Genomic DNA, 23,301 nt, shown 5'->3' with positions numbered 1-23,301 from the left:
AGACTAAATGTTTTGTTTGTAGATAATTACAGTATAAGCTCTGTGTTTGTTGATAAGGCTGTGAACAACTTGTAAAATGTCAAACAAGGTAACAAAGTAACAAATGTGGCAAACAAAAGGGTAGTACATTATTGTTTGTCTGTGTATAGCAGTAGAATGACTTGGCTGTGTAATAACACAGCATTGCTTCCTATGGTCTCAGAGTCTCTTCAAGCTCCCTATAATTACAGGATGGCTCTTTTTCCCACCAAGATCTGCTGCCTGTCATTGACACGCTCCACAGTTTCCTCTTTGGTCACTAATAGGTCTCTATCCATTTCCTGCCTTTAGCAGCTTTACTTACTGACTGCCTCCAGGTCTAAATGAACCACATGTTAAAAGAGAGTGAGGAGCAATGAGAGAGGGAAAGAAAATAACCATGGAGGAAAAAATAAAACAGTGGTGTGCATTGCAATGACATGGTTGCTAATGGTTTTATGTTGTGCCGACTTAAAGTGCTGACTTTCCAGACATAAGGCTCTGTTTCTACCACCTGTCCACTGTGTCCCTCCCACTGCTAATTTTCAAGATTTATTGCACTTAAAATGATAGGAACAGGAGACATGTCATCAGTTTTGAGACCACAAAGACCAGACACCTAGGTGTTTTAGAGTGCAATTGTCACTGTTTTTAGTGATAGTTTTTAGGAGTGGTATTATCGAGAAACAAGTATCTAACTGCATCAAGTATCAAACTGAAGAGTGTTAAAGGCATAGTTTACCCAAAATTGAAAATTATGTGATCATTTACTCACCCTCATGTTGTTCCAAACCTGCATGACTATCTTTTTTCATGCAACAATATACTGTAGGATAAATTAGGCAGAATGTTAGCCTGAATGTCACCATTCACCTACATTGCATCTTTTTTATACAATGAAAGTGAATGGTTACTGAGGTTGTCACTCTGCCAAGCATCTTCTTTTGTGTTCCACTGAAAAAAGAAAGTCATACAGGTTTGAAACAACAAAATGGAGAGTGAATAATGACATAATTTTCCTCTGAACTTCGGCAATACCTGCACCTGTGCCTGCAACTATATCATTTACTCTAAGAAATATTCTGTGAACTTGTGAAAAGGCAATTTTTTTTTTAATGCAAAACAATGAACTATGATTTTTACTAATTTACATTTATTTCTGTGTCATACTTTTTCCAAATAACTGAGGGACATTTTACTTTTGATCAAATGAGGGCCTTAAATGAATGCTTTCATATGCCCCCAACAGAAACTGCTGATGTTCAAACAGGACACCGTGAGAACTCCCAGGTCAAAGAGAATCCAAAAGCAGAGGAGCTCACTGTGGTAGATCTGACTGATAGAGAGCTGGCCATATCTACCAAGACATCAATGGAATCCCTAGATGAGCCTCTCAATGAAAACAATAGCAACAATTCAAGATTTGAAGGTGAGAAAGGTTTGGAAAACATTTACAGACAAATTGACATTTCTAATGTGAATTAGACTCTAGGGTGAAAGCACTAAGAATTAATTACACCTGCTGATAGCGTTGTTTATTTGCACATGCTTTCTAAATGATTTTAGCACCTGATTCACTAAAAAAATATGCAAATCAGGTAAGGGTGCAAACACGGCCAAAAAAAATATGTGTTGAATGCAATTTACTGTACTGAGTGATAGATTGTGAAGGATGCAGCAGATTACCATGATCTGGCACATTCTGCTGGACTGTACAGCATCACTTCATCACTGCAATCCAGACATCTGAATTAACTGAATGTATATATATATATATATATATATATATATATATATATATATATATATATATATATATATATATGAATATATATGAATATAGCATAACGTGTTAAATTGGCCCAATAATTAGTGAATTTGCCTCAGTCTGTCTGTCGTTTCTGTACAGAGCCTCTTAGAGGACAGGGAAGGAATTTTTTTCTGGACTAATTTTGTGTGTCCTCACAAAAAGTTTTGCATTCCCTTATAATAGTTTTTGTTCCCTCTCAATAAGCTTTGCATTCTCTTGCAATAAATTAACCATAATATTGTAGTAACCATGTTTTTTTCTGGTTTCTGGCTGAAATCATTGATGCTAGTAATATTGTAGAATGTAGTCACCATGCTTGTTCTGGCAGAAACCATGGTTTTAGTAAAGTAAAATTGTAGTGACCATGACTTTAGTAACCATAATTACTGTAGTAAAATCTGTAGTAAAGTAAAATGGTTACTAGTTAAACCGTAGTAACCACAAAATTATTATTTTTATTACCACAGTTTTCCCTTTCCTTTATTACTACCATGGTTATACTATGAATACCATTGTTAAACTATAGTTATCACAGTACAACCATGGTAAATTTTGCGGTTATTATTATTATTATTGTTATTAGTAAAATCTATGTTACATTTATTGCAAGGGAACCCAAAATAATTGTGAGGGAATGCAAAACTAATCTGAGGGGATGCAAAATGTATTTCAAAGTGACGTGTAAATTGTTGCAGGGGAAAGCAAACTTTTTGTGAGGGAAAGCAAAACTATTTCAGAAAAAGAAAAATCCTCCGTTCTCTAAAGCCAGCATTACACAAAACAACTCGCTTTTGCCGAGGGTGTCACACTTTTGATCAGCTTGAAGTCTTGTCAGTTCTTCAGTAAAAGAAGAAGCGCACTGACTGTATAAAACCCCTTGTTGAGTCCATGACGTCATAGGTGGGCGGGGCTACGGACATGCCCGGACAAGTTTCGTCTGATCTAGAGTGTTCTATTGTTGCTAGTGATGGGAAGATCGGATCATTTTACTGACTTGAATCTTTGAGTCTCGTTCAGCAAAATGAACGAATCTTTATTCAAGTCATTTCATTCATTTCGTTCATTTAAGCAGAATTAAATTAAAATGTTACATTTTCAATAGCCAAATCCCCCCAACACGTCTACTTACGCAAACTTTGATTATTGTCCCAATAAGGAAAATTGATAAAGCAGCCAAGGACAAATGATGATAAACAGAAAGATTAGTTCACCTCGTTCTTTTGTCACTGCATAGCGTATACAGCTGTCACGTGACAAAAGAACGAACGACTCGGACCAGAAAACTCGAGAGGCGAACTAATAATTTCTGTTTCCTGTTTGAGCAATGCATAGTGTATACGGCTGTCACGTGAAAAAGAATGAACGACTCGGACCAGAAGACTCGAGAGGTGAACTAATAATTTCTGTTTCCTGTATAGCGTATATGCGGTTTTCACGTAACAAACGAACGGAGGTTGCGCAATGCACATGTGCTGCCAACACAAAATGAACGAATCACTCTCTGAGTCTACTCGTTCTTCTGAGTCACATAAAAGATTTGTTCAAAATGAACGACTCGTTCATGAATGACCCATCACTAATTAATTGTTGCAACAAGACAGATCATACAGTTTGTTTGGATGTATGTGAGTTTTTGACGATGTAAGTTCACTTTAATAAGCTTCTAAGTGATATACATGCATATTCCTTGTGATATAATTAGTTAGTGTTTCCATAGTTATCTGTTTAAGATCTAAGTGTTCAAATTCATTTATAGACAAATAGATATGTAGAAACATGCTAGGAATTTCAATGCTCAAAATATGCCAATGCAATAGTAACAAGCTATTACATTCTGTGATATTTGCACTGGTATCATCATTGTATGTAAACAGTTTAAGCATTGTTGTAGGCAATATATAATGAGTAATTAAGAATTAATGTTTAGTATGGTAACTTGTATGTGCTCCGTCTAGTGGCCATTTGGGTACATTTGACTCTGCAGTACTTAAATGTTATATATTCATTATTTAGACTTATTCCATTGGAATGTACATTCAAGCATTATAAGATTTGTTAAGTTTATTGAATTTTTTGTTCGTTGTTATTCTTTACATCATTTCACAGACCACATTCAATCACATACAAACAGACAAAGAGAAACAAATTACATGTGGAATTGATTTAAATAAATCAGTGCTTTGGAACATAGGCTGTCATGGAACTGTTCTTCTTTGCTTCCTGTTATAAACCTTCTGACCGAGGTTGAAGATAACTAGTTAACACACCAGTGCATGTACACGCACATCATCTATTACATTGGTCACTTGAAGAGAACACAAGAGCCAGCCCCGGTGACTGAGCGATTTTTTCTGTCATGTTGGATCCTTTTTTCCCATTGCTGGAACCATTATTTCAGCAGGGAGTCCCAATGGTCAAGTGATTAACACCTCCCGTTGGCACACGCGCGCTTCGTCTACCTCCGCCTGGCCGGCAATTATGTAAATGAAGCTCATACCTGAAAATCACTGGAAAAATTGGCTAGTGTGGCACTGGCTTAAGCGGCTCTGTATTTGTGGGCTGAGAGAGATTCTGTAGACTTGTGTACCAGATGCATGTTTAATTTTTTCACTCTCTATGCACTACTGCTTTTGTGTTTTTCAGTCAATGACTATGGCCATGAATTCACTGAAATCTGTCTTGATGGCCTACTCTAGAAGAAATCAGCACCTTCTCAGCATTTCACAACAGTAAGTGTTTTACACACATTACACAGAGAAACTCTCAGTGCTTCAATAAATATGGGATCAAGTAAGGAAATGATTATATACTGTACATACTCCGTTTATGGCCTTATATTGTAAGTTCCAATTCACAGATAAAAATGTAAGACATTTCTCCTAAAGGTATTTTAGGTGTACACTTTAGGTCTGTAATGGTAGCCATGACCTCGACTGTAGAAGTTCTAAGGAATGATAAGCTAGAAATGCATCATTAAACATCCTGATTATTTTTAAATTTCTCTTTTTATATTGCGAATCTTATCATAATGGCCCTCATATCAAATATTTCCACAGATTTTAAACAATACAATGCAAAAATAAAAAAATAAATCCAAACAAGATTTTGAGGAACGTCAAGGTTGTGACATTGCTGAGTATGAATAGTTTTAATATATTGTAGAATTAATACTGCAATAATAGATATTATATATAGGAAGTCTTTGTTTGGAGTAGTTTACAAGTGTATATGTAGTAGAGGGCAGTCCATCTCTCATCACACCATATTCACTGAGCTCAATCACTTATGCCTGCTCCAGGTCTCATGTCATCAGACACTTGAGAGAGATACTTCAGTTTTGGTCCTCACTGTCAGGATGTTTTCTGCACACATGCCCAAGCACGTTGAGGCCTAATTGCTGTTTGAGGCTCCCAGTGAAAATTTTTTTTTTATCTTAACAATCGATGAGAGAACCTCATCATTATTTCAGTACATGCCGTCTCATGGTCTTGTCAATAGTATGCTTAATAGTGCTTATAGAGAACAGTTATTCCACACTTTATAGAGTACCTAAGAAATTTTCAAGTTTAGAGGTTTTTGGTTTACTAAACAATGTCCAGTTTAAATGGTTGGATAACAGTAGTTACAGTATTGTGTCAATAAGAGAGATGCTTGTACTGGGAGTTTTTAAAAACTGATTTCGGGGGGGGGGGGGGTAGTGGATTGAGTAGTTGTGCATATATCGTGCCTCGCTTTATAGCTTTAAAGAGACCCAGACATATCATAAAAGTAGCCCATGTGACTCGATTGTCATATTCCAAGTCTTCTGAAGGCATTAAATAGGTTTTGGTAAGAAACAACCCAAATTTAAGATTACATTTTTATTATGAAAAACAACATCCAGGTTGTTTCTCAACAAAATCATATGCCTTCAGAAACATATGATGCAGAGTGCTTTTACAATTCTTTTTAAAGCTTTTTCTTTTTTTAAAGTTTTAAAGTGAAGCATTATCCACTGCCATTGCAATGCATTGTATTATTGTATTGCATTCTGCATAAGAGAGAAAGTTATATGGGCTCGGAATGACATGTGAGTGTGAATAAATTATGATAGAATTTTCATTTTGGTTAACTGTTCCTTTAATGTAAGTAAATACCGGTAGCCATTTTCCAACATCTAGTGAAAAGCCTACACAGAAGAGTGGAAGCTGTTATGCGGTATAACGTTCGGGTGTCCATCTTCTGCAGTATATTTGCTATATCTTGAGAATTTGTATCTGTACTAAATAAAAATAAAAAGATATAGCCAATGTACTGTATATACAGTAGACTATGCTTGCACAGAATAATTAGGAGAAAAGTGGAAAAAAGGCAAGAGTGAAAGAATCAAAGAGAGGAAGCAGAGAGAAAACCTTTCATTCATTCCAGCTGTTTTGGAATTGCTGGAGAGATGAACTTGAAAGAGTCCATGTTCTCCCAACCCCCTAGTTAACATCTAATGATCATGACTGCTCATAAAGCAGTATAATTAGACAGAGCCCCAGGGACTATCATATAGGGTATTATTTTCCAATAAGAGGCTATGCTTTCATGTGCTCTCCAGTCATTGTTGGAAGCCCCATTTCCAGGTTTTGGGAGTTGATAGGGCTCTCATAATTGCTTCAGCTGTATCTATAGACAGCATTTCCACCTTTTCCTATGGAGTTCGGCCTATTTTACAGACAGATACAAGACAAGTAATCAGACAGCAGTATTTTATACAAAAGACAGCAGTTGGTCTCTGTGAATAGATGCTCAAGTTCATAGACAGGACACTTTGTTTTCAGAGGCTTAATGTCAGGGCCTATGTGTGGGGCGGCAATTAAATCATACATCAGATTATGTATATATGAACTACATTCACTTTTAATCGAAAATGATTGACTTATATTGAACAGTTAAGTTGTGTACATGGCATTGGTAAAGTTTGCATACTAAATTAAAATGCAAACAAATAAACACCCATCACACACCTGGGCGATCTTGTTCAGGTGCGTAGGACACTTAAAATGGCTGAAGAAGGTCTTTGGCTGAAATTTTGCTTAAGTTTTGCAAGCTACGACGGTGTGAAAGAGTTTTCTTTCGAAATGAATCTGAAAAGTTATTACTTGAAAGTATTATAGAAGTGGTCTTCCCACCATTTTCTAATGAGAAATAAGTGGGCTCTGTGAGCATTGTTAGTTTTACAACAACAACTTAACACTAGCCCAGGCCTGAAGAGTATTAGACTTTGTGCTTTGGTGTGGATGTAATAGCAGTGTGTGTTTGTACTTGTTTGGAGTTACTGACTACCAGCTTTTTGATGTGGTTAGGGGCTTTATCACATCACCTGGCCAGGTGTAACTTGGGTTGAGTGGGTGTGAGAGAAACTCAGAGCTGTACCAGGTGGTGTCTTCTGGTTTAAATGTAACCTTGAAATGTTTCAGTTAGCCTTTCCTTGTAGTTGAGTTGTGCAGAATTTTACGACTTTTACTCAGTAATTGCAATATGAATGTAAGTCGTGGTGAACTGACCGTATGGAAAAAAAGATGATGTTAGGCAGAATGTTGGAGACATCATTCACTTTCATTGTATAGAAAAAAAGATGCAGTAAAAGTGAATGGTGACATTCTGCCTAACATCTGCTTTTGTTTTCCATGGGGAAAAAAAAAAACAAGAAAGTCATACAAGTTTGGAACAACATGAGGATAAGTAAATGATTACAACATTTTTATTTTTTGAAGAACTATCCCTTTAACTGACCTAAATCTGAAGAAGCTTTCTCAGCCACTGGTTAAGTGTGGTTCTCTTTGTTGGTGGTTAGAATGTATTAGTAATTTGTTATGTTTCCATGGGTACATTAACAGTATGGGTTTTATAAGGTTAACCACACTTTTGTGGTTTTCTCCTTGGATTGCCATTAGTTGTATGCACACAAAACACCAATATAGAAATAAAATTTTGGGCAGCCAATAAATAGCATTGTTGCAAAGTCAGCATTGAATGTGGCAACTCTTGTTTGTCCACATCCAGCTATGTTCATATTGACTTCCTCTTCATACTTCAGAGAAAGTTTATCTTAAAAGTGTGCAAAATCTGTTTCTGTAGATACTGTAATATTATCTTGCCATTAATGGAGTTCAAAGATAGGCACCATAACCATTAAAGAGCTGAACATTCATACAGGCCATTACACAAATAAGACTTGTGTAGAATATTAGGGTTAAAGATTGGTGTGTGTGTGTGTGTGTGTGTGTATATACATATATATATATATATATATATATATATATATATATATATATATATATATATATATACATACAGTACTGTGCAAAAGTTTTAGGCACTTGTGAAAAATGTTGCATAGTGAGGATGTCTTCAAAAATAATGCCATAAAGAGTTTTCATTTATCAATTAACATCATACAAAGTCCAGTAAACATAAAAAAGAATTCACCACAGTTCTTCTATCTATTTAGGCTGTCTCAATTGCTTCTGTCTCTTCATGTAATCCCAGACTGACTCGATGTTCAGTGGGGGGCTTTGTGGGGGCCATGACATCTGTTGCAGGGCTCCCTGTTCTTCTATTTTAATCTTTTCCATTTGCAAAAGCAATGTTTGGGAGTCTAACATTTATATTTCCTTTTGACACGCTAAAGCTGAAGATACAAATAACCATCTTAAGACAAATGCTTTTGTGAAACATCTTATGTGCCTAAGACTTTTGCACAGTACTGTGTGTGTATATATATATATATATATATATATATATACAGGTGCATCTCAATAAATTAGAATGTCGTGGAAAAGTTCATTTATTTCAGTAATTCAACTCAAATTGTGAAACTCATGTATTAAATAAATTCAATGCACACAGACTGAAGTAGTTTAAGTCTTTGGTTCTTTTAATTGTGATGATTTTGGCTCACATTTAACAAAAACCCACCAATTCACTATCTCAAAAAATTAGAATATGGTGACATGCCAATCAGCTAATCAACTCAAAACACCTGCAAAGATTTCCTGAGCCTTCAAAATGGTCTCTCAGTTTGGTTCACTAGGCTACACAGTCATGGGGAAGACTGCTGATCTGACAGTTGTCCAGAAGACAATCATTGACACCCTTCACAAGGAGGGTAAGCCACAAACATTCATTGCCAAAGAAGCTGGCTGTTCACAGAGTGCTGTATCCAAGCATGTTAACAGAAAGTTGAGTGGAAGGAAAAGTGTGGAAGAAAAAGATGCACAACCAACCGAGAGAACCGCAGCCTTATGAGGATTGTCAAGCAAAATCGATTCAAGAATTTGGGTGAACTTCACAAGGAATGGACTGAGGCTGGGGTCAAGGCATCAAGAGCCACCACACACAGACGTGTCAAGGAATTTGGCTACAGTTGTCATATTCCTCTAGTTAAGCCACTCCTGAACCACAGACAATGTCAGAGGCGTCTTACCTGGGCTAAGGAGAAGAAGAACTGGACTGTTGCCCAGTGTTCCAAAGTCCTCTTTTCAGATGAGAGCAAGTTTTGTATTTCATTTGGAAACCAAGGTCCTAGAGTCTGGAGGAAGGGTGGAGAAGCTCATAGCCCAAGTTGCTTGAAGTCCAGTGTTAAGTTTCCACAGTCTGTGATGATTTGGGGTGCAATGTCATCTGCTGGTGTTGGTCCATTGTGTTTTTTGAAAACCAAAGTCACTGCACCCGTTTACCAAGAAATTTTGGAGCACTTCATGCTTCCTTCTGCTGACCAGCTTTTTAAAGATGCTGATTTCATTTTCCAGCAGGATTTGGCACCTGCCCACACTGCCAAAAGCACCAAAAGTTGGTTAAATGACCATGGTGTTGGTGTGCTTGACTGGCCAGCAAACTCGCCAGACCTGAACCCCATAGAGAATCTATGGGGTATTGTCAAGAGGAAAATGAGAAACAAGAGACCAAAAAATGCAGATGAGCTGAAGGCCACTGTCAAAGAAACCTGGGCTTCCATACCACCTCAGCAGTGCCACAAACTGATCACCTCCATGCCACGCCAAACTGAGGCAGTAATTAAAGCAAAAGGAGCCCCTACCAAGTATTGAGTACATATACAGTAAATGAACATACTTTACAGAAGGCCAACAATTCACTAAAAATGTTTTTTTTATTGGTCTTATGATGTATTCTAATTTTTTGAGATAGTGAATTGCTGGGTTTTTGTTAAATGTGAGCCAAAATCATCACAATTAAAAGAACCAAAGACTTAAACTACTTCAGTCTGTGTGCACTGAATTTATTTAATACACGAGTTTCAATTACTGAAATAAATGGACTTTTCCACGACATTCTAATTTATTGAGATGCACCTGTATATGTATATATATATATATACTTCATCCTTTCTCCTGTTTCTAAAGCTTCTCCTTTTCACCTGCCGTGAGAAGTCATGAAAGGATTTTTTATGTTGTGACCACACCCATATATAGGTCTGTCCCACCACACTGACCCAGCAGCTCTATCTGTTTGATTCACATAGGGACCATAGATCAATGTCCCTGTTGATCTCACTGTAAATCCTTACACCTTCCTTGTTTGTAGCTATTTTTGCAGAACAGTTTCAGAGAAATGTAATAGGCCCCGGTGGCAAGCCAATGACTTCTATTCCTTCACAGTTGGGAGGCAGAAAACTTAAAGCTCGCTCTCACCCAACTGTTCGCAGACCACACAAGTTTTTACCAACGGTAATAATAGTCCTACTGTAACTATTTTTTTTAAATTTATCATTTAGTTCAAGGACATGTAAACAGCTATTATAAAAACTATAGAATAAGACAGAATGTTGCCACTTACTGGATTCTTCCTGGGTTATTGTCACACAATCAAACTCAGTTCATCTATATTTTCTTCTCCAGCTGTTCTTTTGCTTGTGCTTTATTTATCCATCCCGTGCTAGTCATACTTTTAATGATGGATGCTTTCAGTGGGGATATATTTGCAAGGGTAACTTTACAAGCAGTGAAGTAATTTTAGTAGGGTGATAATTAGTCCATAGCAAACAGATCTCCAACTTCCTGTGAGTTTCTTGGAACTTTTGTGTTAACAAAATTGAGCTTAACAAATCTTGGTAATTAGGGCCACCATATTGGTAGATTTTTTTTCAGTGTTAGTTCTGTGACAACTTGGAAAACCTGAGACTAACAGACAACCAATTTATCCTGCTGTTTGTTTGTTGGTAATGCTAATGTGTATTTGCGAAGGAAAAAACAATTTCCTTTTTGAGAAGTCTAGTCTGTCTTATTGTGTTTTCACTTTGGTGAAGCCATTGCTTGTTTAAAGTTTACAATGTAGGCAGGCACGATAGCCAGTGACTTTTCCCAATGTGAGCAAGTCTGCTATTCTTTAGCCCACTACATGCAATTAAACACCCACCACCTGCTCTGAACAACCAACACAACGACTTTCTTGACCACCACTAAAGTCTGGCCATGCTTGTCTAGACAACAGAAGTGCCCAGAAGGGGATATTTTACTGTCTGTGTTCCATATGTGGATTCTCAGGATTCGTAAAGTGAAATGGTCATTGTGATTGTTAGATGTTCTTGTTGATGTATTTCTTTAAATCTAAACCTGCTTTTTACCACTTTTTGTCATTTAAGGTGTCACTCTGTACATTTACACGTGCAGTTACGGCAGGTTTTTGCGTAGTCAAGCTATAGTTGTAACGTTCGGGTAGGCAAGAACAAACAAGGATGAGATGATGTGTGAGAACACAAATGCAGTTATTTTATTGAATCCAAAAACATGAATACAAAGTGAAAACAGAACATAAAACAGAACCTAAACTTGACTATAAACAATGACTAGACTAACAGAAAGAACAATGACACAACGTTACACTAACACAATACTTGACCAACGACAATGGCAAACATGAGGGCTTAAATACATGAACATGGGTAACGTCAAGACAGAGACAACCAATGACAAGACTGAACTAATGAACATGATAACAAGGCTCATAAACATAGACCAATGAAGAGACAGGACTAATAAACATAGTGGAACTAGAGGGTCACATGACAGTAACATGACAAGGAACCAATAAGAACAAAACACATGAAAACTTGGCAGGAACAGGAAATCATATGACAGGAACAAGGAACTTAGTTTTCAAAATAAAAGACATGAACAAAAACACATGAAAATGTGACAACAGTCTTCATCTGTCTGTCCAAGTATGCATGACACAATGCGTAATCAAATATTTAAAGGAAGAATGTCAGCTGAGTAAGTGCCCAGCTTACATGTTGCTTGTCAAGTCTTGTGATGCACGTGCAAAACGCAGTGGTCAATTGCTGTCCGATTAATGTGTATACATGCTGGATGAAATCAAGCTACAATACCATTATCAAGATCTGTAAGTCAGACTAAAGTGTTTACAAGACATTTAAAAAAGACAAATTATTGACTGAAATCGAACTTTTAACCCTGTATGGTATGCATTATTATACAGCATGTTGAAAAAGGTTTGTCCTGTTTTTTTCTACTTAAATGAAATACTGAAACATAATGAATATACATTTTCTAAATGTGGAAGTGGAAATCACTGGTTTACAGTAACGGGGAATGTCAGGCTATTCAACTTATTTTTGTCAATACCAATATAATTTTCTACATAATACATAAAATTCATAACATTATTATAATTATGAATGTATTTTTTTTGGGTGGGGGAGTCATAATTCTTGGCTTTAATGCAAAAATATTCAGACCATTCTAACTCTGGTCCTTATAAATGCAATGTACTTTCAGTATATGTATACCTAATCATGGCCTAGTGTGAATTCCATTATGGTACAATGTTGCCTCTGGGCAACATCTACATTTTCACAGTTTTCTATCACACATGTGTACATAACTTGTATAAAGATATTAACAATACATCTTTGCTTATCAATTAATGAGAATACATTTTTATCTAGATGAAAAATTACAGGAACATTACTTTTTGCCTTCAAATTCTGTGTAAAGATGCAGTGCTGCATAAAAGCCATACTAAAATATGACAGTTCTGACCCGTCATATCCCCTAGTATCAGAGGCGGTACTGAAGCGGCTTTTATGTTTCCTTGAATATTGCTGTTGTTCTGACAATTAGCATATATCTTACTGAATATCAGCTGTTTACAAGAATCAAGAATCAACTGCCGTGTATATTGGTCCTGCAATTATGATTCCTGTTTAAATAAATTTACAGAGTGCAAATCTGCGCAGCATGAAAAATTTGTAAATATGCCATTTCAGATCCAGCTTTTGAGTTGCCTTTGTGGTGTTAAGATGGCTTAAAGGGACAGTTTACCCAAAAATTTAAATTCTCTTATGATTTACTCACCCTCATGCCATCCCAGATGTGTATGGCTTTCTTCTGCAGAACACAAAGTAAGATTTTTAGAAGAATATTTAAGCTTTGTAGATCCTCACAATGCAAGTGAATGGGTGCCAAAATTTTGAAGCTCCAAAATCCACATTAAGGGAGCATGACAGTAATCCATATGACTCCAGTGGTTAAATCCATGTGTTCAGACATGTTATGATAGGTGTGGGTGAGAAACAGATCAATATTTAAGTAATTTTCTGTCATAAATTCCCCTCCCTGCCCATTAGGGGGCGATGTGCAAGAAGGATGTGAATCACCAAAAACAGAAGAAGGAGAATGAGAAAGTAAAGTGGAAATTGACTGAGCAGAAAGGAGAATTTAAAGTAAAAAAAAAAAAACAAAAACAAAAAAAAAGGAATAAAATATTGATCTGTTTCTCACCCACACCTATCAAATTAGTTCAGAATATATGGATTTAACCACAAGAGTCATCTGGAGTACTTTTAGTTGGCCCTTATGTGGATTTTGGAGCTTCAAAATTTTGGCACCCATTCACTTACATTATATAGACCTAAACAGCTGAGAAATACTTCTAAAAATCTTCGATTGTGTTCATCAGAAGAAAGAAAGTCGTACACATCTGGGATGGCATGAGGGTGAGTAAATGATGAGATAATTTTCATTTTGGGTGAGCTAACTCTTTAACTTCCAATCACAAACTATACATTTATATTTAAATATGATATTTATACATTTATTTTAAATATGACCTTTGTCAATATAAATATTGACAAAGGTCAGGCAATTCTAATTAGAGAGTAGCTTGTCAATAAGCTCAAACCCCAAACAATCCAGCGGTTTCGGTAGCTAGGTTTTCATCCAAAATGTTTCACTTTCTTTATGCGCATTTCTGAATATTCGACTAAAGAAAATACAAATCATTGTGCTTTTCCATCCACTACGTTATGCGCATTATCTTGAGGGAGCCCACCTTGTCATGATGGAGCCCGTTGCTTCAGAGAGTTATTTGTAGTGTTGGACATCATTTTATTAAATGCTGCCTGAAGACACCGAAGAATGAGTGTAATATCTCATATTATGAGGGCTGAAATGGCTGCTATGCCCATATGCCCGCACCTCCGTATGTACCTACAAGCGCCTGAGCTCAAAACATCTACACTGTAAAAAATAATCCTGTAAAAAAACAGTAAACTACTGGCAGCTGTGGTTGCCAGCATTATACTGTAAAAATACAGTGTGTTACCGCTCTTGAAATTAACAGCAAGATACTGTTTTTGACAGCTACAGCATACAGCTGCAATTTAGCAGCATATTGCTGTTAAATTACATACTGTCTACTGTTGTTGAAATTAACAGCTATGTTCCCAGCATGCACTGCGGCATGAAGAATTTACTTCGATTTTTTATTATTTGCTGGTTTATTTTGACATTGTTTTTGTTGTAGTCTAAGTAACTTGTATTTTAATGTTCAGCTTTTACTCTTTTACGTAAAAGTATGTTTGTTAATTGTCACCATTGTTGCGTTTTGTATGCCGAGTGTTGATTTTTGTGTGTGACTTACAGAGGTGCAAAAAACATACATGCAAGTTATGCAACGCATAGGGGTGCCACGTAAAGCTCACTGGGCGGCGCCCGCAGCTCACTAAAGGTGGTGCAATCGGCCTCCTTGACCCATCCAACGTCACCCCCCCCCCCCCCAAACACTAAATATGCTGATATAATTTTGCTGTAATATCCTTTAGTGTTTTTGCTTTAATGTGTAATGCATCACTATTGCCACATATAGTGCCATTTATAAGGTAGGATCAGACATTCAGTTTGACCTTAGATTTGTCTTCCAAGTAGCACAATATAAATTTCAAAATGTCACTACAGCTTTCACCAAGATGATATCACGATTTTAAATGTTCATTTTCCCTTAATGCCTTGCATAGAACAGCTATTTACCGTAAAACTAGTCACTTCACTGTGAGCCTGCTCTTGATCTCCCAGAATGCAATAATAGAATGAAATAATAGGGTTCAAAACAGTGTTACTATGAATGCAAACTTTAATACAGTGAAAAAAATGTTATGCATAACATAAATATATATAAATAAAAAACATTTCCAACATTCTTTTGAATGTCCATGTACTAAAATAAAATATTTGATGCCATGAGTGTACCTTCATTTAATATTACTATTATTTTGAATGGCTGTGGAAAATGAAGCAATGTGATAACAATTTTACCTGGTCGCAAAAAGTAAGTTAATTTACCTGATGAACTTTCACCTTTTGCTGACCCTTTATGCTTCGCAGAGCTAATGTGTGCTTCTAAATCACTTGTACCTTTATTAGCAACTGACACGTAAGTGCCAGCTTTACATGTCATACCTTCTGCTTCCCATGGATCTCGACCTGGATGAAAGCATGGGAATTTTTGGTGCAAATCTTCTGTAAATTTGCACTTTCATTTGGGCATTGTTTCCACTCAGCTGTCATTTGCTGCTGCTGTCAAGCAACTGTTTGATGCCGAACACAACACCTCTTCGCGCGTTCGCGGAGAGATTGACAGGCAGGAATTTGGCCAAAGGTTGCTGCAAGCCTCTTATAATCGACCAATTGGTGTGCAAGAAGGCAGGACTTACAAAGAGGGGTTAAAGCAATGCAAATATGCGCGCACACACAATGAAGTATTAGACCAGATGCACATCATAATGCAACTAAAGGCGTATCCCGGACATTTTCGCAAATTTAGAAATCCCGGCCAGACGCTTTTTTAAGGTCTAAAAAAGAGGACATGTCTGGGAAAAAGAGGACGTATGGTCACCCTACCAATTTTTATCTGATGTGGTTTTTATATGTTCATACATAGAGAGAGGGAGGGAAAGATAGATGGAGAAGAATAACCAGTGATTGTTAGTAGGAGAGACTTTACTGGAAATTACCAATTAAACATAGAAGCTGGACTTCTGGAAGTTTGTGACATACATACAACAGCAATTCGTATGTCATAAACTGCTATTTTCTGTGCTCTTTTAAAGCAGTAAGCACAACTGACCATCCATACACATTGTTTCAGGCACATGTTTGACTGATGAGATGGAGCTTTGTGTATTAAAGGGGGGTCATCCTATATCACATTCTCTCTCATCCAGTTCTCTATTCTCAGTATGTGTCCTAGAGCAGCGGCTTCATAGGTCTGGCTGTGATCAGTCCACTGCTGAAAGATACCCTCACTTGCTAGTATCTGCCCTGGGCATCACAGCCACATTCCAGAGAGCAGGATTGACAGGTCCCAGATCACCAACACAGACTCTTATAACTGCTAGAAGAAGGAAAAACTTAACATGGAAGCTTTGGCACACATTCCATGAGGTGGTTGAAAGCATCTTTTGCTTTTAAAACATGCATTTCACATAATTAGGTGAAATTACTAAATAAATTGAGAAATATCAAAGGTTTTCTGATGGCTGAAACCTGTCATCTATGCTCAGATATTCATCTGTGGCTGAGGAATAACTTTTACTCAATATGACTTAGTCTTATTTTGTCAACGTGTCAAGAGTAATTTGTTTTGCATCTAGAAAACACTCATGAGTCTTCATCTCTGAGCATTATTTCACTTCGCACAAAGCCTTAAGGAGTTGGGGGTTTTATTGTATTCTAAAAAACTCATTCCTTAAGGGTGCATATTTTGGGTTTTGGGTCACACAAATCCCTTTAGGTTTCCACACCTGAAACCAGACATGAGGCCGTAAGAATAACACTTGAAGTGTCACCTCAGCCTCAGGTCTTGTTATTTATCTGAACTCCAGTGGAGACAGGTATGACAAATGAATGATATACCTTTTGAAAATACTTTCCCTAAATGGTGTTTTAAAGGTAATTCATATCAAATTGCAAATGGAAAAGGATGTTTTTTCCCTAAAAAATAGCTGCTATACACTCTAGCTATTACATTTAAAATTTAGTTGATTTAGTATCTTCGATAAGGCTTAAATCTAGACTATAAACAGACAAAAAGAATTGGGATGGAAATTTTAGCTGGGTCTACAAACATGCCTTAACAGCTCTAATATAAATAGAGCTTCCACTTCAGTTTAACAGATTGGTGCTCTTAGTTCCCTGGTTTCTTCTTGATAAATCTCTAAAGGAATGTCCAGCTACCTGCTTTTCTTTCTCTAGTTAAGGGGGGTCGGGAGATTGATATCTCAGGCTCACTTTACTATGTACCCCAGCTCAGCCTAACTAGACTATTCAGACTTATATGCTTCGTTTGTGCCTTTGTGTAAACCTGTAAAGAGTGCGTTTGTGTTCAATTAGATAACAAGCAGTTTTTCTGTTTTTGATTATTAAGTGGGTGGGTTGTAATTTTCAGTGCAGGTGCCAGTGCACACCACTGTGTAAGCAACCTTAAAGGTTCAAGGAAACATTAAGCATATCAGTTTTCAAAGACTGTGAGCACATCTATAGAAGTCTCATGAGTTTGGTATTTAATGCAATATTTAAACTCACTGCACTTATACCATACTGACAAACTATGTCTGGTTTATACCAGGGTTTGACACCTTTATAAATTTTAGGTGCCCAACTTTCCACCTGTCAAACAGATGTTTTAGTGTCATGTAAAATGTCATGTCAAAGGCTAAATACATACAGGAAAAGCAGAAGGAAAATCAATGAATGAGGTTATGAAAGCTGGCTTTACAACTAAAAACAAGTGAAACATAGAAAATGGCTTTGATAATTTTAAAGCCAATTCTAATGTTTTATCAGCCTATTTGTGTACTTTTTTAATCTTATATTAACTGAATGGCAATGAATCATAACTACAAATTGTGTGAGTAAATAATAATGCAACAATAAAACAATAATCAATGCTTTGTTTAACAGATCTCTGAACCTGATAAATGGATTTTTGAACCTGCAAGTATGTAAATTAATGTCTGTTGCAACAAGGAAAAAATAACTCATCATCATCATCATCATCATAAAAATCATCAAAAATCATTCATTTGTAAGCTGAGTCATTGTTTTAATTGACACAATTTATGTTAGTTGCATATATAACTTCTCTGTTCTATTTCAATATTGTAATAATTTCAAATTAGTGGTCGACCGATATGGGTTTTTTATGGCCAGTGCCGATATCCAGAAAGCAGGGTAGCCGATAGGCCAATACAATGCCGATATATCACACAATTTCAAATAGTAAATAACATAAACGTAAATTGATAAAAAAAAAAGAAATTAAAAAAATTACAAACTCTTATTTAGCACTATATTTAATCAATTTCACAAAAAAACTTTAACTTTGTAAAAAAGAATCTAATAAAATAATATTGTATTTTAAATAGTAAATAGCAGTTTATATTAATAGCAGTTTCTTCTGATTTCTGTTTAGTCATCAAATTTTAGTAATTTATTTGCACATGAAGAAATTGTTCATATATTAGGAAGAAGGAAATAACAGTACACACAGCAGTCCAGCAACCATGGATGACATGTCCACGTTAGCAATCACATTTTCTCAGAATACAGAACCAAACCAATTGCACATACAGTGCACAGTGAATAAGACATTTACTTATAGCACACGGGAAGTGCTTTTACTTTGAAGTTGCACTCATGTGCTCATGCAGATCCAGCATGAGCAGCAATCTCCTGACAGTTTAAACGCCCCGGATCGCCTGCTTGGATTGTCACGGACTGACCGTCATAATTTTTGAATCAGAGGAACTTTTGATCCTGATCCTGAAGTTTTTATTCTGCAGACGGTATATAATAGAAGTTTTATTGATATTTGCCTTTTATCATCATAAAATAAAGTTAAAAGTGACAGGGAACCGCTGAGCAGAGGCTGATAGAATACATGCTTTAGAGGTAGATAAATAAGCTCTCCACAGGATGCTGGATCTGCTCAAGTTTTGTGAGGTTTGTTTATTACATCCATTTAAACAAGATATGCACATATTTGCAGACGGTATATGATATTAGTTTTATTGATATTTGCCTTTTTACCATTAGACATTTCAGTTAAAAGTTACAGGGAACTGTTGAGGAGGGAGAGGGAGAATGAAACAGGTGAGCACTTTAACATTATGAGCTCAAACACATCTGCCGCGGCTCTGATATACGGACCATTTAAATGAGACTGTGTTGCACACGGTCTATTATTGTGGTAACACGATGGCACGTAACAACAAAACGAACCATGACTGGTCATTTACATGTCTTAATCGCTTCACATGCAAGCAGGTGATTCTCGGCGCCCTAAAGATAATTAATTAAAAAAGTCCAAATATCGGCCGATTCATCGGGCTTGGTGATATATCGGTCGACCACTATTTCAAATCTAATTCATGCAGCTTTAAAAAGTAATTTTAAATATACATTTCTCATTCCATTTATTGTGACATTTTCATTATGTTTCACTCAATTTAATTTCATGCCCTGTTGTTGTACATTGAATACATTAATTTAAAAATAGATGTGCATTTTCAGGTTATGCAAAGAATATCTCATAGTTTTGCACATCCGCCCACAGTGCTTACATTTAGCGAAGAGTTTAGAGTTCCTTTGTTGTTGCTGTTAAATATGCCAGAACTATAACGTTTTGGTAGGCTATATAATGGGATGTACAGCAGGCTAATACAACTTTCATCACTATGCTTATTGTGAATTTAAAGTTTAATCTGTTTTCTGGCTCTGTATGTTATAATGAATGCTCTGTTTTAAATGGCCATTGCTCATAAATTGTGCTTTCTTAAGCTTGTGTATACACAGTCTTAAGGAAAATATTGTTGGCAGCAAAGTCTGTTTATAATTACTAGATTCTCCCTTCCAATGTCATTATGTCAGGTAATACTCAACAAAATGATCATGTGGTTATAAATGGACTGTATCATTATTTTTAGTTCACAGATACAGTATTTCTTTCAAACAATCTTGCTTTTAATTAAACAATACTTTATGTTTAAGCCATATTTTTGTATCTAATTGTAGTTTTGTATTGTAATGTCATGCTCTGGTGCTCATTTTATTTAGCCTATTGCTGCAGATACAGTTCAACATTAACTATCACTGTTACTTAACTGTGCTGTTGGATCAAACTCTGTATAATACTGATTTGAGCAAGAAGAGCATGTTCAGCCTGTAATAAAACAAGTTTACCAATATTTTCACTCTGTGCTACATTTTGATCTCAACAGTACTTTACAATATTAATTGCTCCAAGCAGATGTCAAAATAGATGGCTAGTTATGTCGTATGCCACGCACAATAAAAATGCCACTGTCTTATAATTCTGGTCGGAAGTAATTGGGATTGTATTTATGAGCCATTTCCTCACATGCTTTGATACCTGATTAGAGAGCAACAGTTATATGGCAGAAATAGTCTTAACTGCCAGTTAAGACTATTTCATACTCAAAAAGTTTGTACTTTTGGGTATAATAAAATTCTCAGACTGTGTTTCTGATATAAAAAAATAAATAATAAAAATGTCTGATGCAAACTTCCAGACTTCCTAAATTTGTGCCCCAGGTGAATACTGAAACACCTTGAAACCTCTGTGCTGTGTGCTAAAAGACAGGAAGACAGGAATTAGTTGTCACCTCAGAAAATTATTTTCACCTGACACCTGAACATCGGAGGCCCCCTTTAAAAAAACTGGCCTGACATGTTCATGTAAACAAGAGGAAGAGGAATGTGAGGAAGTAGTGGATGACTTTGTCATCCAAATAGTTTATACTACTTGCCCTATTTAGTATTTACTTGAAAGAGTGACCCTTCAGTTCAGAGTATTGGGTTTTTATTTGGGTTTTGCATCCATTATTCATTAAAATCGTGAGTTGAACATGAAAGAATGTTTTGAGCCAAACGTTGATGAAAAGTGTGTGGGGGGGAACAAAGAAGAATGTTTTAAAAAGAAATTAGTGTTAAAATATAAAAATTATGTTAAAGGTAGAGTTTATACTTTTTTTGTGATCAACATACACTCATGAAGAAACATCACTGAGGGGACTTATTGCCTGCACAACCAAAACATCGCTCTTGGTCTGAATTTTAAATGCCACTCTGATGCCGTATTCAACTAATTTCAGAGCATTCCGTTGCTTTACCCAAGGCTAAATAAAGCACTCTAAAAATGATAATAAAAGTATTATTATATATATATATTTATTTATTTTTTTTTTATTTTTTTTTTTTTTTTGCTTTCTTCTGATGCTGTGTGAGGAACAGATCTTAATTTAAGTCTTTATTGAATGATCAGTATTCCCATCCACCATAACAGTTTTACTCTGTTCCTTATACGGATATTTAATGTGACATCGGAGGACTTTGAATGCAGTATTAGTCATTTGAAATAGTTTTATGCTTTTTTGACATTTTTGGGAAAAATTTATTGTGACTGTGTTTGTATCTGCTTGTTATATCTTTAATGTTATTAAGGAATAGTTAGGTTTAGCCGTAAGGGTGGGTTAGGTGCTCAAAAATATCTGTGTTGTGTAAAAAAAATGATTGTAACTAAATTTACCTGTCTGTTATTTGTTTTATATTGTTGATAATTGGTCTGGTTTAAGACTGGTGATGGGTTAGGGAATCTTAAATATCGATATGATAGTAAAATGTACCTAAAATAATGTTTTTCTAAGTATAATAAAACATAATGTGATTAATTAAACAAAAACAGCCTGTAACGCAGGGATACCCACACTTTTATATCTACTTTTTCATAATGCCATTATAGTAAGATCTACCATGCATTATAGACAGTGTTGTTACAATATCAAAATATCAGTTTTCCGCACCAATACTAGTAAAATCTGATGAGTCTCGATACCAAAACTAATACTTACAACTTGTTAATTAAGTAAACATTGATTTAAGTTCTTAAGTAATTATTCAAGACAAGGAAACAATCAGTAAAAAAAATTAAAAAAAAAAATAAGAAAAGAAACAAATGAAGAAAACAGTGCTTAAATGTTTCTAACGGTAGTATTAAATATTCAAGTAAACATTTAGAAACAGAAAAAAATAACATAAAACTATATACAGTAAATCACAAGTCTCCAATGCATGATAATACATTAATATTAATATAATATATTAATATATAATACATTAATTTAATCTACATAAACTATTCAGCCAAGAGCTGTGGGATGAATATAGTATTGAAATTATTCACAAATGCGTAAACACATCCATCAATTCGATAAATGTCATACATGCATCTTATTATCCACACACAAATGCCTTTCAGCTTGTGTCTGTGAAATTGAATGTGCACCTGTTTGTACAAATAGAGACATTTGTTAATACAAATGTTCCCTTTTGTATAAATGTAACACAATTTGCATGTCTAACCAAAAGAATATGTTCCAAATTAAACACAAAATGGCCTTGTGAAGCATTGAACGTGCATTTGTGGATCAAGTGACACACATGCATTCATTGACATGTTTTTGTGTCTATTCTGTTTTTATTTCTTTGGATTTTGAGAATTTAGTTTCTCTGTTTTCACCATGGCCAACCCACACACAAACAACTACCAATGAATAAGTCCTAAATTCATCCATAAGTGTAGTTACTTCTACCCAACAATTTGGGAAAACTTAAACGCGTGTTTTTAGCCTTAAACAAATGTCTTTTTACTTATGTCTGTGTAATTTATTATTAAAGGAATGTGCAGCTATTTGTCCAAATAGAGAATATAAATGTTCCCTTTTGTACAAATAAATCACAGTTTATGTATGCAACCAAATGAAGATGTTCCAAATGAAACACAAAATGGTCTTGTGAAGTATCAAATGTGCATTTGTGGATCAAGTGACGCGTGCATTCAGTGACGTCTTTTTGTGTGTTTTCTGTTTCATTCATTTTAATTTTGATACTTCCTTTCTGCTGGTTTTGCCTTGCACGATCCACATGTCACTTTGTGTAATAAAAGCAGCTACCACTAGACAGCGGTCTCATTTTACAGATGTACCATCAGGTGGAGCGTGGTTTATTCACAAGGTCACTCGGCATGCGCGGTTTACAAGCGGCACTTCAAACTAACAGCGTCTGAGATCAGCAGAAAGAATCAAAGGTTTGTCTCAAATGTTCTCATAT

The 23,301-nt window shown here is 35.7% G+C and overlaps 1 protein-coding gene across 1 annotated transcript in view; it reads left to right on the top strand.

Moving 5' to 3' along the window:
• LOC127444849 (uncharacterized) overlaps nt 1-20,360 on the top strand; it is a 32,348-nt gene extending 11,988 nt beyond the window's left edge. Inside the window, exons 8-10 of the mRNA XM_051704429.1 lie at nt 1,268-1,447; nt 4,472-4,557; nt 18,076-20,360. Coding sequence (XP_051560389.1) covers nt 1,268-1,447; nt 4,472-4,524 — 233 coding nt within the window. The 3' untranslated portion in view covers nt 4,525-4,557; nt 18,076-20,360. The remainder of the gene's footprint in view (nt 1-1,267; nt 1,448-4,471; nt 4,558-18,075) is intronic.
• The last annotated feature ends 2,941 nt before the right edge of the window (nt 20,361-23,301 follow it).

The sequence above is a fragment of the Myxocyprinus asiaticus genome, chromosome 8 (genome assembly GCF_019703515.2).
Source record: "Myxocyprinus asiaticus isolate MX2 ecotype Aquarium Trade chromosome 8, UBuf_Myxa_2, whole genome shotgun sequence".
Classification (NCBI taxonomy): Eukaryota; Metazoa; Chordata; class Actinopteri; order Cypriniformes; family Catostomidae; genus Myxocyprinus; species Myxocyprinus asiaticus.
The sequence above is the reverse complement of the archived record's forward strand: the minus strand, read 5'-3'. Positions and strand labels throughout refer to the sequence as shown.